Raw genomic sequence first — 13920 nt, forward strand, 5'->3', positions numbered from 1 at the left:
AGAGGTTTGATGTATAATCCCATGAGCACCACAATTAGACTAAAGAGACAACAGTGCCACTAATGAGGTGACGCCCCTGTTTGTAATTCTTTTAAGATTCCCACTTGCAGGAGCTCAACTAGGGTAATAAAGACCATCCCATTCATGACCTCCACCAATCATCCTCTTCAACTTCAGGTCCTGAAAAACACAATTGGAAGGATAAAAGATTACTGAACAATTAAGGGATTTAGTGAGCTTCCTAATAGGCAAAAGAGATTGAAGGAAAATTTAGGGATATAATGTATAAAAGACAAACTAAGAGATGAAGGAAAAACTGTACCACTACCAGCAATATCACAAGAACAGCCATCAGCTAGGAAAACAGAATTTAGTTGGCTGAAAATTTAAAAAGTGGAAAAATAAATTGGTCTTACCAGCCATGTGTGTGAAGCCATTGAGTCTATTACTGATGGAATTGAAAGAAGAGATGAAAAACATGCTATATTATTACCTAATGAGCAAATGAGCCATATCAAATACTAATAGTTTGTCTTGCTACTGAAGTAACGCATTACATTCCTCCCTGGAAAGAGTGACGGAATCACTAGTAGATGAAGATGGAGTAGAAACCCGGTTGGCTGGGTTAGCCCAAGGTTTAACATGAAGATCATAACACCATATTACTATATGATTTTCACCCCCACAATGAGTTGGAGAACGGGTGAATTGTTTGGTGGGTCAATTCATGGATAAATCTCTACCTTTCCATCTGGTAAAGAATTTTGTGGACCATCAATGGAGACAATTTGGCAAGGTGGAAGAGATGACCATGGAAAGAGGGTTATTCTTGTTTAAATTTTGAGGAGGCACAGGTAAGGGATGAAATTCTTGAAGCTCGATTATGGTTTTTAGCAAACAAGTCCCTTATTCTTCATAAATGGCAACCTGGGTTGCAAGCTATCAAGTTTAATCTCAAAAGGATTCTGATTTGGATCAAGATCATTCACTTACCAGTTGAATATTGGAACCCCGAGTGCCTGAGTCATATCGCTAGTGGGGTGGGCATAACATTATATACTGATTCTCTCACAGAGAAACAGAAGCGGCTTGGGTTCAAAGGTTTGTGTGGAAATTGAAGCTAATAGTCCACTACCTACGACTTTCTCTGTAGAACTGAGGAAAGACGTATATTTGGAGGTTAAAGTGGTCTATCCCTGGAAACCTCAGAGTTGTGTCAATTGCAAAATCTTTGGTCACTGTTTCATTCATGCCCATTAAAGAATAAGATGAAGGAGAAGCCAACTGAGCAGGTTGGGGATGTAAATAAGAGGCAGAAAATGAGTAATGGGGCTCTCCAAAGTCCATTACAACCCCAAGGGTATAATTCTGTTAATGTTTCACTTCCAAATGAGAAGATCAAGCTGGAGCCGAATCCAATGGGAAGTTCATTGAGATTGATAGGTCAATAATGTATTGATCTGCCAAGAATGTATTGATCTCTTATGATAAATTAACCAATTAATTTAGCTAAGTTAATTAATTAATTTAATTAACATGCAAAATGCGTGGTAGCACAAACAAATCACTAACTAGGTTGATAGGCCAAGAATGTATTGATCCTAGTAGCTTACTCCTTTGCACGAATCCAAGTATATGCTAACCCACCAACTTGAGAAAGATGTTGGCTGCAAAGTTCTTCAATTTATCAACACGATGAAGATCACGAAGCTTCTTAGTTACAAAACCTTAAGGCGTACAAATGCAGCAACTTCTTTAAGAGAAAGATGATCTAGGGCAAATTCTATCTCTGATCACAATTTGCATGAACAAACACTTTGCCTAGTACTTGCGCAACCTTTGATGGCCCTTAAAATAATTTTTATATATGCTTAGGGTTATGAGAAAAGAAAGCCCAAACACATACACATGGATATATGTAAAATCAAATCTAAAAAATTGATTTTCGTAAATCTCAATAGATAGGTTATCTATCGAGTAGCTGTCGAGTATTAGGCTAAACATGCCTTTTAAACCTTAATAGATACTATCTGTTGAGTTAGTTGTTGAGCTTTAATATCTAGCACTTCTTCACTTGTTTCTTGAACAGATTTGCATGGCTTCAATACATGGATTTGAACTCTTGTTCCTTAAAATATTAAACACATCCAAGATCTAACCAATTACAACTAAAGTGTGTTTAATTTGTCATAGGATTAGCCAATTCTAAATGACATATGTTCTTAACATGATTCACATATGTCCTAACAATCTCCCCTTTTGACAATCCGTGAAAAAACCAAAACAAAAAAATGAATATATGAGAGAAGTCATAAATTACTGAACTCATACTCATTTGTTGAATACAATAAAATCTATCATAACACAAACTCTTGAAAAATTTTGCAAGAAGAGAATTTATGGCAAGAAAAACTTTGACAACCTGTATTTTTGAAACACTTTAAATGAAACTTAACACGGCATCTTAGTGTGAGACAGAACTAAAAGATTTCATACAAGTAAATAAGAAGTATGTTCATAAAGAGAGAAAAAAAAATAACACATGAAGAGATATGTGAAAGAACGTAACAACCTCAATATATATATATATATATATATATATATATATATATATCAAAGAGAGTATAAGGTTTGCTATCACAATGTAAGAACAATGAATCTAAAAAGAAAGAAAAGAAAATATACAAAAAGTCCTCACTACATCCCTCATAAACAAAAACACTAAGCACTCCCCTTAACAAAAACTATCTCCTATACTAATTCTCCCCCTAAGTACATGACTACTCTCATACCCAAAACTACTTTCCTTTTTTGTCACGAATGACAAATGATAAGTCACTGAGAAGCTGTCATCTCCTCGTCACCGGAAAAGTTAGAAGCCTCATCCTCATCAGCATCACCACCATCGGAGTCACCACCATCATCCTTGTCCCCAGAAACCTCTAGAGAAGGAGAAGGAGACTTTACGAAGCCACCAAGATGAGCTTGTCATCATGTAATACGATCGACACGGGTGTTTACTTGACACAACTTATCACTAAGAGTGTCAATGCGAGCATCCATGCACTGAAACTGCTCCATAACCGCCTTGAAGGTCACACCACCTGTGGAAGAAGGAGCGGATGTGGATGGAGCTGAAGAATCTAGAGGAGTCGTCGTCTCGGTCCATGGCCACTTCGCTTGAAGCTAAGCCTCGCTCCGTTTAACATTCACCGCATTAATGGAACACATGACGAAGAAGTGATCCGATTCGGGATAGGAGACAAAGAAGTGGCGAATGATCACGTGATAGCAGAAGGAAAGATAAGCTTATCACGGGTCGTCGTATCCTTATAGACATCTATAAGGGAAAGTATGAAGTGAGAGGGAAAGTCAATGGTAAGCCTCTCAAGGAGGGACAACAAAAAGCGAGCACGAGGCTTAGTAATCGAATTATAGTGAGACAAGGGATGTAAAAAAAAATTTCATCGCCATATTCAGGAACCTCGGACCTATGTCAAAGGTCGAGCAATGGGTGTTTTGACGTCCACCCTAAGATGAAGGTGTCTCACAAAATAGAGACATGAGCTCGTCTTTAGACGACAACAGCAGGGGTAATCAGGATGCGCTACCCTTGGAACATGTAACACCTCAAATATAAGATCCGGAGTGACTACAATATGCGTACTTCTAACAAGAGTAGAGAACGGAGGTACGGTGTAAACAAATTCGTGCATATTGGAGTAAAACTCTTGTATGATCACAGAGGGACAAGTGACCAAGACGTCACAACGAGACTTCTAACCCCTACTGTAGATGATAGTGGGAATGTTAGTATCGAAAAAATCCGAAAGGATGACTTAGCGTTCCGAATGAATGTCACGTCGAGAAAAGTTCTCCGAAAAGTTCTTACGAGCTTTATCATCACGGAACCTGACATAAGTGGGGGTAGAATCAGAAGAACATGCCCTAGAACAAAAAGGGTTTCGAGGCGGAGTAGACTTACGTTTAGGTGCTATGATGTAGGCTAATTGAGAGAGAGAGAGAGAGAGAGAGAGAGAGAGAGAGAGAGAGAGAGAGAGAGAAGTAAAAGAGTACCAACACAATCAATATCAAGAAGATAGAAAAGAGAGGTACGCATGCATGAAAAATGCATGAACATGTGACATGCAACAATAAAAACATCTTGAGTTCAACCCAATCCAAACCTACTAGCACACATGATTTTAACATAGAGAACACACATCTATAATGCATAAAACATTGTTAAAATGCAAATGTGATGCAATATATGAGCATATAGGATCATGTAAACAAAAAAACAACCTGAAATTTTGCAAAAACTTCATCAATGAAGTGCATGATAAATGAAAGAAGGAAGATCATACCAGATGAAGAAATCACTCTTGAGGCCGAAGAATGAGTGGGGTAGATAAAGAGGTTGAGTGAGAAGTGTTTGGGAGAGAGAAAAGAGTGTTTCTGTTGAGAGAAATCAGAGAAAAATGAGAAAGAAATCGTGCAGAAACTATATATAGAAAACACAAAACTCGATGGATCGAGAGGTGTCAAGTGGTGTCGAGCTTTAATTCTTGATAGATGGAGCTATTGAAGAGCTATTAAGAGGTCCACAGCAAAGTGACTTTGATAGATCGAGAAGCTATCAGACAGCTATTGAGGAGACAGAAACTATCTCGATGGATCGAGAAGTTGTCGAGAAGCTATCAAGACAAATTCTCAAAAACTTTGATAGATCATAATTGCGATAGCAGCTGTCGAGAAAGGAAGATCAAAAGGCTTGATAGATAGCCTAGCTGTCGAGAGGTATCAAGAAGCTGTCGAGATTGCTCAAAAATAGTTTTTCAATGAAGATAAAAACACAGACATGAATGCAATCAAGCATGCTACTCAACCAAAGAACTAATCAACATTTAAGCTCACAAAAACATCTCTCAGTAAGAAAAATGACAAGCATTTAGATCTAAAACACACACACACACACACACTAAACAAGTCTAACCATTTTTATATTTCAAAAACAAGTCAAGACAATTTAGTAAGCATCCATTAATACATATATTCCTTGTGATGGCCAAAATACATTGTACCTGCACATGTATCAAAAGTAGCAAAGAATATTATGTGTTGTGTTTGAAAAATATCTCAAGATTACATAAGTGTCTACATGTACATGTTATGACAATTTGAGATATGAGAAAATCAATTTAACTCACACACAATCATAACTACTTGATGGAGACTATCACATTTGAGGTACATCTTATAGCACCCACATTTCCTAGAAGACACGCTTGCTTAAAGCATTTTGATTCTTTTTGCTTTTGATTTTCTTTATATATTTTCTTTTGAGCATACCATGCATACGTATATAAGAGAGAGAGAGAAGAAATACCCAATGATGTTAAGCTTTTGACATTGCATTTTTACTATGCCGTAGCATACACATGTCATTGACATTGCATTTTTTCTATGCCGAAGTATACAGATGTCATTTCATGATTGGTGGGTAATAGTAGTGAGATTGTTATTTATGCCTTTCTCTTAGGATTTTCTAGTCCTTTCCGTCAAAAAGAGTTATACGAATGTTAAATATAAAAGATTACTTAATCTTACTCATCACAAACACGAAACACAAAGCTCACTTGCGTAGTTGTGCATAGAAATACTCATTTAAGTTACAAAAGATACAAAGTTTAAAAAACTTGGTCATCCAAGGTACATAAGTACCAATATACACAAAACACACATTGTTTTTGTATTTTTCTGATTTTTCGTTTTTTGTTTATATTTATGAAAAACAAAATAAAGCAAAACTAAAAACAAGCAAACAAAAACATATTAAACAAAGTATAGCATAAAACTAGACTGACTCAATAACAAGAAAGCAAAACACACAAGTAATGTATAACCAAAAAGAGGGGGAAAGAGAAAAGTGACTAAATCACTTAGAGCCTTTTTCCTTTCACACATTTGAAGAACCTTTTCATTTCTCATATCCTTGATTCGGCGGTGAGGGGGAAAAATTGAAACCATTCAAGTTTGAAAGGAACATAAGGGATTTGAGTAGATCTCCAAGAGGAGCAAAAAAGGATGGAAACTGATTCTAGTTTCTCGATGAGATCATACTATTGCTCTGTTGAGTGGCTAACCTCTTATAGCAACTAGATCGAGATGCTGCTTCTTCTGTTTAGACTTTTAGGTATTGCTCTTCTTAGCCCTAGGGTTTTTAGTCTCTTTCTTATCAAGCTTAGGGGGGTGCTCTTAAGATAGATTTACCCTTATCTATGTTCTCACTAGCTAAAACAGTTTTCACATCATTATTCTCATATTTTAATATTATTAGCAGGAGAAACAAACACAGTAGTACTAGAAGAAGTAATAGTAGGAGAATACAAATCATACCTTAAACCAGTTCGATCATAAGCAGATTTCTGAAGGTTAAGCATCTCATCAAGGTTAAGCATCTCATCAAGCTTTGAACTTGAAGTCCTCTCCAACTGAGCTTTAACTTGAAACAACCCCACTTCAAGCTTCTTAGTCTTCTTAGTCAAGAAATTGTTCTCAAATCTCAGTACTCCAATGGTCTGATTTACTTCATCAAACTTCATGGATATTTCTTCTCGTTCAAACTCCACATCACTAAGCTTCTTGGTGGCCAACATGTACAATTTCTCATACTTTTTCGAGACCTTGTACAATTTTGCAAAGGCTATATGGATGTCATCTTGTTCATCCATCTTTTCAATCTTCGACTCCACCAAGTCCTCTTCTTCATTCACTTCTTCAACAATCCCCTCAGTAGGATTTACAGTGGCAGTAAAGGCATTTAGGATTCTATCATCCTCATTATCCAAACCATCCTCAGGCTCGGTGTCACTCAAGGTAGCAACAAGGGCCTTGCTTTTTCCAATAGTCTTAAGATACCTTCAGCATTCTTGTTTCATGTGTCCAAAACCTTGACACCCAAAGCACTTAGGTCCTGAGGGAACAGTGTACTAACCGCCATCCCTAGCATCCTTTTTCCCTTTATCTTGGCTCTTGAACTGAGACGAATTGGACTGCTCGCGGTCTTTGGCAAATCCTTTCACATTGGCATTCTTCATGAACTTCTTGAATTGCCTTGTGATGTAGGACTTCATCATAGAATCTTAATCATTAGAAAACTCATTTGTGTTACTGCTTTTAGCCTTCAATGTCATGCTTTTACCCTTACTTGATTTTCCAATCCTTCTCAAACCTAACTCATAGGTCTACAGATTGCCAACCAGCTCTGTCAAAGGAATTTTGTCAATATCTTTTGATTCCTCAATTGCGGTGATCTTGACATGAAATCACTCTAGAAGAGATTTAAGCACCTTTCTCACAATCTTGGGTTCAAGAATGGTTTCGCCAAGATTAAAGGTTGAGTTTACTATGTCCTTGAGCTTGACATAGAACTCATCGAACGACTCATCCTCCTCCATCTTGATCTCTCCGAAGCTTGTAGTGAGCCTCTGAAGTTTCGAATCCTTGACAACCTTGGTTCCCTCATAGGTTGTCTGGAGGATGGTCTATGCTTCCTTAGCAGTTTCGGTAGAGGATATCTTCTTAAATTTCTCATTTGTGATAGCACTGAATAAAGCATTCAATGTCCTACTGTTGAAGTTAGCCGCCTTGATCTTAGCATCATCCCAATCAGCTGGCGTTTCCTATGGCTTTGTTCAGCCTATCTCCACAGCTTGCCACACTTTTTCATCTAATGACTGTAAGAAAACTCTCATGCGTACTTTCTAGTATGCATAGTTAGTGCCATCAAATAAAGGAGGTATAATTAACGATTGCCCTCTATCCATGACAATGAGGGTCAATGGATCACACAGCAAAGATTAATCCTAATCAGAGTGTGCTTGCTCTGATACCACTTGATAGACCAAGAATATATTGACCCCTTATGATAAATTAACCAATTAATTTAGCCAAGTTAATTAATTAATTCAATTAACATGCAAAACGCATAGTAGCACAAACAAATCACCAAGTTAAATGTAGTAAAAAATAAAGTTAACACGGTGATTTGTTTACGAATGGAAAAAATTTCCAAGGCAAAAGCCCCTCCGGATGATTTTAAGGTCACCACTCCCGAGAATCCACTACTATCACAACAAGCGGTTACAAGTAAAGAAATCCCAGTACCTTATACCAACTTACAGTTGAACTCTTACCCCAATACACAATTAGATTTATTCTGTAGTGACAATCTCTCATTTTCAATGCACGTCTCCTAGTATGTGACTAACCAATCAATGCGCGGATCCTAGTATGCAGCTTACTCCTTTGCATTAGTCCAATTGTGTGACTAACCCACCAACTTGAGAAGGATGTTAGCTACGAAATTCTTCAGTTCATCAACATGATGAAGATCACGAAACTCCTTAGTTACAAAACCCTATGGCATACAAACGCAGTAGCTTCTTCAAGAGAAAGTTGAACTAGGGCAAATTCTGTCTCCGGCCACAATTTGCATGAACAAACACTTTGCTTCACACTTGCGCAACCTTTGACAGCCCTTAAAATAATCCTTATACATGTTTAAGGTTGTGAGAAAAGAAAGCCTAAACACATACACATGGATATGCGTGAAATCAGATCTAAAAAACTATTTTCGTAAATATTGATAGATTGGTTATCTATTGAGTAGCTGTCAAGTATCGGGCTAAACATGCTTTTTAAACCTCGGTAGATGCTATCTATCGAGCTAGCTCTCGAGTTTTAAATTCCAGCTCTTTTTCACTTGTTTCTTGGATAGATTTGCATGGTTTTAATATTTGGACTTGAACTCTTGTTTCTTGAAGTATTAAACACATCCTAAATCTACCTAATTATAAGTAAAATGTGTTTTATCATAGGATTAACAAATTTTAAATGACATATGTTCTTAACATAATTCACATATGTCCTAACAGAGGTCCCAAGTGATGGTTCTTGTTAATAGTTCTTCAAATGAAAGGATGCAGATAAGATCTACTCCAATGAGAAAGTCTGTATTAGATCAAGCTTCGAAAGTTACTATAGTGGGTGTTTGGGAAATTGGTGAACCTTCAACATTATCTCGTAAACTGAAAGATAGTGAATACCCTGATGGACAGTACTATACAATAGTTTGTTGAAGCTACAATGCAGCAAGGGGCTATAATCAAAATCAAGAAGAAGAAGAAACACTAGGAGACACATATAGTGCAAGGAGAGATAAAAGGGGTAAAGAATGTTAGGACCCGTTTGGTTGGAGATTTCTAGCATCGTTGTTTAAGTATTGTGAAAATACATGTGGGTTAAAAAAATATTGTAGAAATACGTGTTGTAGTGTTTAAACACTAAAAACTGTTATTTGAATACCCTTACCAAACACCTCTTTGTAACCCTATGCAAACTACAGATTTCATGTGAATTTCATTAAATAAAATATTAGGGGCCTTAATGACCCCTTTAACCAGAAAGAGGTAAAATTGTACATTAGAAGGTTTCGGCATTATGAAGGCGATTGTTCCTGGCTGCAGTTTCCGTAATGACAAAGAGGTCATTATTTAGGAAGAATATAGGTTTGTAGTGATCAAATAATTCATTGTGTGATTACTTTACCACAAGGATACTCGTATTATGCTTCCTTTGTTTATGGCTCAACTATTGGTATTGTGAGGAAGAATTTATGGTCAAATTTGCATAGCCTCAAGTCCCAGATTGGTGATCAGCCATGTTTGATAGGTAGTGACTTTAATATTGTAAAGGGGCCTAATGAAAGGTTTGAAGGTTTGGGTTCTATTTCATTTGAAGAGGAGTTTTGTCGCTGCTTAAAAGAGCTGAAGGTTCTGGATCATCCCTGTATTGAGCCTCTATATGCTTGAACCAATAGAAGTGAGAATTTTCAATTCAAGGCATGAAAGCTTGACAAGATACTAGTCAATTCAGTTAGATTTGATTGTTTTCCTCCCACTGGAGTGGAGTTCCTTCCTCCTGGTGTTTCTGATCATGCAGCTTCCTTTATGTTCTCACAAGTAGAGGTAAACAGTTATCCAAAACCATTTAAGTTCTTTAATTTTTGAACTAATCATCCTAAGTTTATGCATCTGGTTAGTTCAATCTAGTCTTAGGAGGTTATTGGGGTTCCTATGTTCTGTTTTCTTTGAAGGCTGAGTCAAAAAAATTTAATAAAGATCAATTTGGAGGCTTATCACTTAAGAGTCCAAAACGCTAGAGGAACTTGAGGCTATATAAAGAACACTCCTGCTTTTCCCTGGACAATAAACATTGCTGCAATAGGAACAAAAGAAGTCTCATTGTTTTATGTCTTTGAGCTATGCTGAGGAGAGCTTTCTAAAGTAGAAGTCCAGGAATAGTAGGCTAAATCTGGGAGATCAAAATACTGGTTTTTTCATTGGACTATCAAAGTTAGATCAGCAAAGAATCATATTTGATGTTTGTTTGGTTGCTGGGTTCTTCTGCTCATGTTAATGTGGCCAGGCTTAACAACTTGGATAAACTAATGGAATCAAGAATCCTTGAGGACAAAAGGCTATGCTTCAAGGGGAGGTGACAACAAAAGAAATAAGGACTCTGTTTTCCATTAAAGGGGATAAGGCACTAGGCCTGGACTTTGTTTCCCCAACTGTATACATCGTGTATACTTGGGTGATTCTTTTTTATGATTTGAATAAATTTTACATAATTATCCACAAAAAAAGGCATTAGGCTCGGATGGATACTCTGTTCATTTCTACAAGAAGTCTTGGGATATAGTCAAGGAAGATGTTACATAAGCTATAAGTTCCTTCTTCTTTTCAGGGAAATTACTGTGAGGTGAATTCTACCATCATTACTCTCGTCCGTAAAGTGCCAAATCCCTCAAAAATGGAAGATCCATATCTTGATGTAATATCGTTTATAAGTGAATCACAAAAATCATAACAAATAGACTAAAGCTTTGCCTTGCTGATGTGATTGGCTCTACTTAAACAGTGTTCATCACAACTAAAAATGGTGAGGGACTATCACAAGGAGAAAGGGGTAGCTAGGTGCGCTATTAAAGTCGATTTAATGGAGGCGTATGACTCAATTCACTATGTTTAGCAGCTTGTGGTATTCCTAATAAGTTCTTGCAGTGGTTGGAGGTAAGAATAACTTCGCCTAAGCTCTTTGTTGCTTTAATGACAGTCTTGTAGGGTATTTCAGATGATGCAAAGGGTTAAGGCAGGGTGACCCTTTGTCACCCTAACTCTTTGTTTTTGTAATGGAAGCATTTTCTAGGCTTATGAGAGAAAGGGTCGCTAAGGAGCATGGATTTCAGTTTCACCTGATATTTGAGAAGCTTAATTGACCCATTTATGTTTTGTTAACAATCTAATGATTTTTTAAGTGCTAATCCAACCTTCATAAAAATTGTTTAAAATTTTTTGGATGAATTCAAGGCCATGTCAGGTTTGTAAGAAAATTGCAACAAAGGTGAGGTTTTCTTTGGAGTTGTTCCTCCTACCAAGTCAAAAGCTCAACTTTTAGCTTCACCAGAGTTTATTAAAGGGCAATTGCCTATTCAATATTTAGGCTTCCTATGGATATCAGTAAGCTCTCAAGTAGGTACTACAAGCCTTAGATAGATAAGATCTCAGCTAGGATCCACTCTCAGTCTGCTATTTTTTCTTAGTTGGGGCTCAAACATCCTGGTCACCATCTTTTGATAGGTGGACCTTGCATTCTTTAAACCAAAGGGCATCACCTTGTAGTGGTAATTTCTAGTAGGAGTAACAAAAGTTGTCTTCTCCTTATCATCCAAAGCTAGTGGTATCTGATGGTACCCCTAGAAGACATCTAAAAAACTCATCTGAGGATAGCCTACAGTTGCATCCACTGACTGATCTATTTGAGGCATGGGGAAGGGTCCTTAGGGTCTGTGAAATCTGCACATACTAGCCACTTCCCATTTTTCTTCTTTACCACCACGGTATTGGCCAACCACTCAGGGTAGAAAACATCATTAATAGCCCCGACTCGTTTAAGCTTGATGACCTTCTCTTTGACAGCCTCAGAATGCTCTTTAGATGAGCGCCGAGGTGGTTTTTTAGGAATGACAGCTGGATTGACATTTAAATGATGGAAAATGAAATTTAGATCCACACTAAGAGCTTGATAAGCACTCCATGCAAAAACGTTAACATTCTTTCTAAGAAACACTATCAGCTCTTCCTTCTCTTGAGGAGATAACTGAGCTCCGACCTGGAAAAACTTCTCCGTATCATCACCTATAACAATTTTTTTCTAATTCCTCACATTTTGCCCCTTCCATTGCTACATCTGCAGATAACACGACTATTTTTTTATTGTTATAAACCCCACTCGGCAGGGGCCGAGGACTCACCTTCAACTTGATGCCCAATTGTAGCCACCAAGCACTGCCTAGCCATAGACTAGATCCCGACCAACTCCTCAACCCGGTCTCTAGAAAGGTACTTCACCTTCAAATACAGGGTGGAAGAAACGGCCCCCATGACATGAAGCCAAGGTCTCACCACAATGGCGATGTAGAGGGAGTAAGCATCCACTATAATAAAGTCCACCTCAACCACTTCTGAATCTGCTTGTATCGGTAGTCTAATTTGGCCCATTGGAATAACCATTTTCCCATCAAAACCTACCAAAGGTGAATTATAAGATGCCAAGTCCTCAGGTTTCAACTTTAGCCCCTTATACAAATTAGGGTATATGATTTCTGCACCGCTACCCTGATCCACCAACACCCTCTTCACATCATAGCCCCCTATCCTAAAGGCGACCATCAGGGCATCATCGTGTGGTTGCACAGTTCTAACCTTGTTTTCATCGAAAAAACTCAATGCTGGTCGGACCTCCATCTTACTCCTCTTGAACTCCATCTTACTCCTCTTCGGCTCAAGGGACGAGTCCTTTGCGAGTGGTCGAGCTATGGACATTACCCTAGAGGGGTGAAAACCAGTCCTTCTCAAAGCAGCAAGAATAACACTAATTGTGCCCAGGGGTGGCCTTGAAGAAACATCTCTCTAAACTCTCGACCCTATTTGATCCCCCTGTCCGTTGGGATGATAGAGAAATTGCTTTAACTTTCCACTTCGTTCCAGCTGCTCCAGGTGATTCCATAAAGTCCTGCAATCTTCTGTGGTATGTCGTTGCTCCTAGTGGTATTGGCAATGAAGGCTTTGGTTGCACTTCATAGGATCCCCTCCCATCTTATTTGGCAATTGAAAGTATGGCTCATTCTTAATTTTTTCCAAGATTTGATGCACTAGCTTTCAGAATACCGTGTTAACTACTTGAGCAACAATAGATCCAGATTGCCTAGAAAAATCCCGCCGAGGACAATTATTGTTATACTTGTCCGACTTGAAATCCCTTCTATCTTGAGGAATCACCTTGGCCTTGCCTTTCCCTAGTTGTTGGTCCTCCTCAACCCGCTTATACTTGCCATTGTGGTCCATGAGCTAATGCACACTTTTAACAGGTTTTCTAGTCAAAGATTTCCTCAAACCATGCTTAGTAGGTAGGCCAACCTTGAATGTCCTTATAGCCTCGTTGTCAAAATTCTCATCTATTTCATTAAACATCTCCTAGTATCTATTAGAATACGCCTTAAGGGTTTCCCCCTCTTGCATAGTCATAGACAACAGGGAGTCCAGAGGCCGAGGAACTCTACTACAGGTTACAAAACAAGAACCGAAGGCTTTTGTTAGCTCCTTAAAGGAGGCAATAGAACCATCCTTTATCTCATTGAACCATCTCATCGCCACGAGCCCCAAACTGGATAAGAATACCTTGCACATCAAGGTCTCATTTTTTGAGTGAACAACCATCCTCTAGTTGAAGTGGCTCACGTGCTCCACAGGGTCTATTATGCCATTATAAATGGTGAACGTTGGTTGAGTAATC

At 38.1% G+C, this 13920-nt stretch overlaps 1 protein-coding gene across 1 annotated transcript; it reads right to left on the minus strand.

Moving 5' to 3' along the window:
* Nucleotides 1-12428: 12428 nt before the first annotated feature.
* Nucleotides 12429-12950, minus strand: LOC142632391 (uncharacterized). Its single transcript, XM_075806811.1, has one exon. The coding sequence runs from the start codon at nt 12948-12950 to the stop codon at nt 12429-12431; it is 522 nt and encodes a 173-aa protein (XP_075662926.1).
* Nucleotides 12951-13920: the final 970 nt, after the last annotated feature.

This window comes from Castanea sativa, chromosome 4, assembly GCF_040712315.1.
Source record: "Castanea sativa cultivar Marrone di Chiusa Pesio chromosome 4, ASM4071231v1".
Taxonomy (NCBI): Eukaryota; Viridiplantae; Streptophyta; class Magnoliopsida; order Fagales; family Fagaceae; genus Castanea; species Castanea sativa.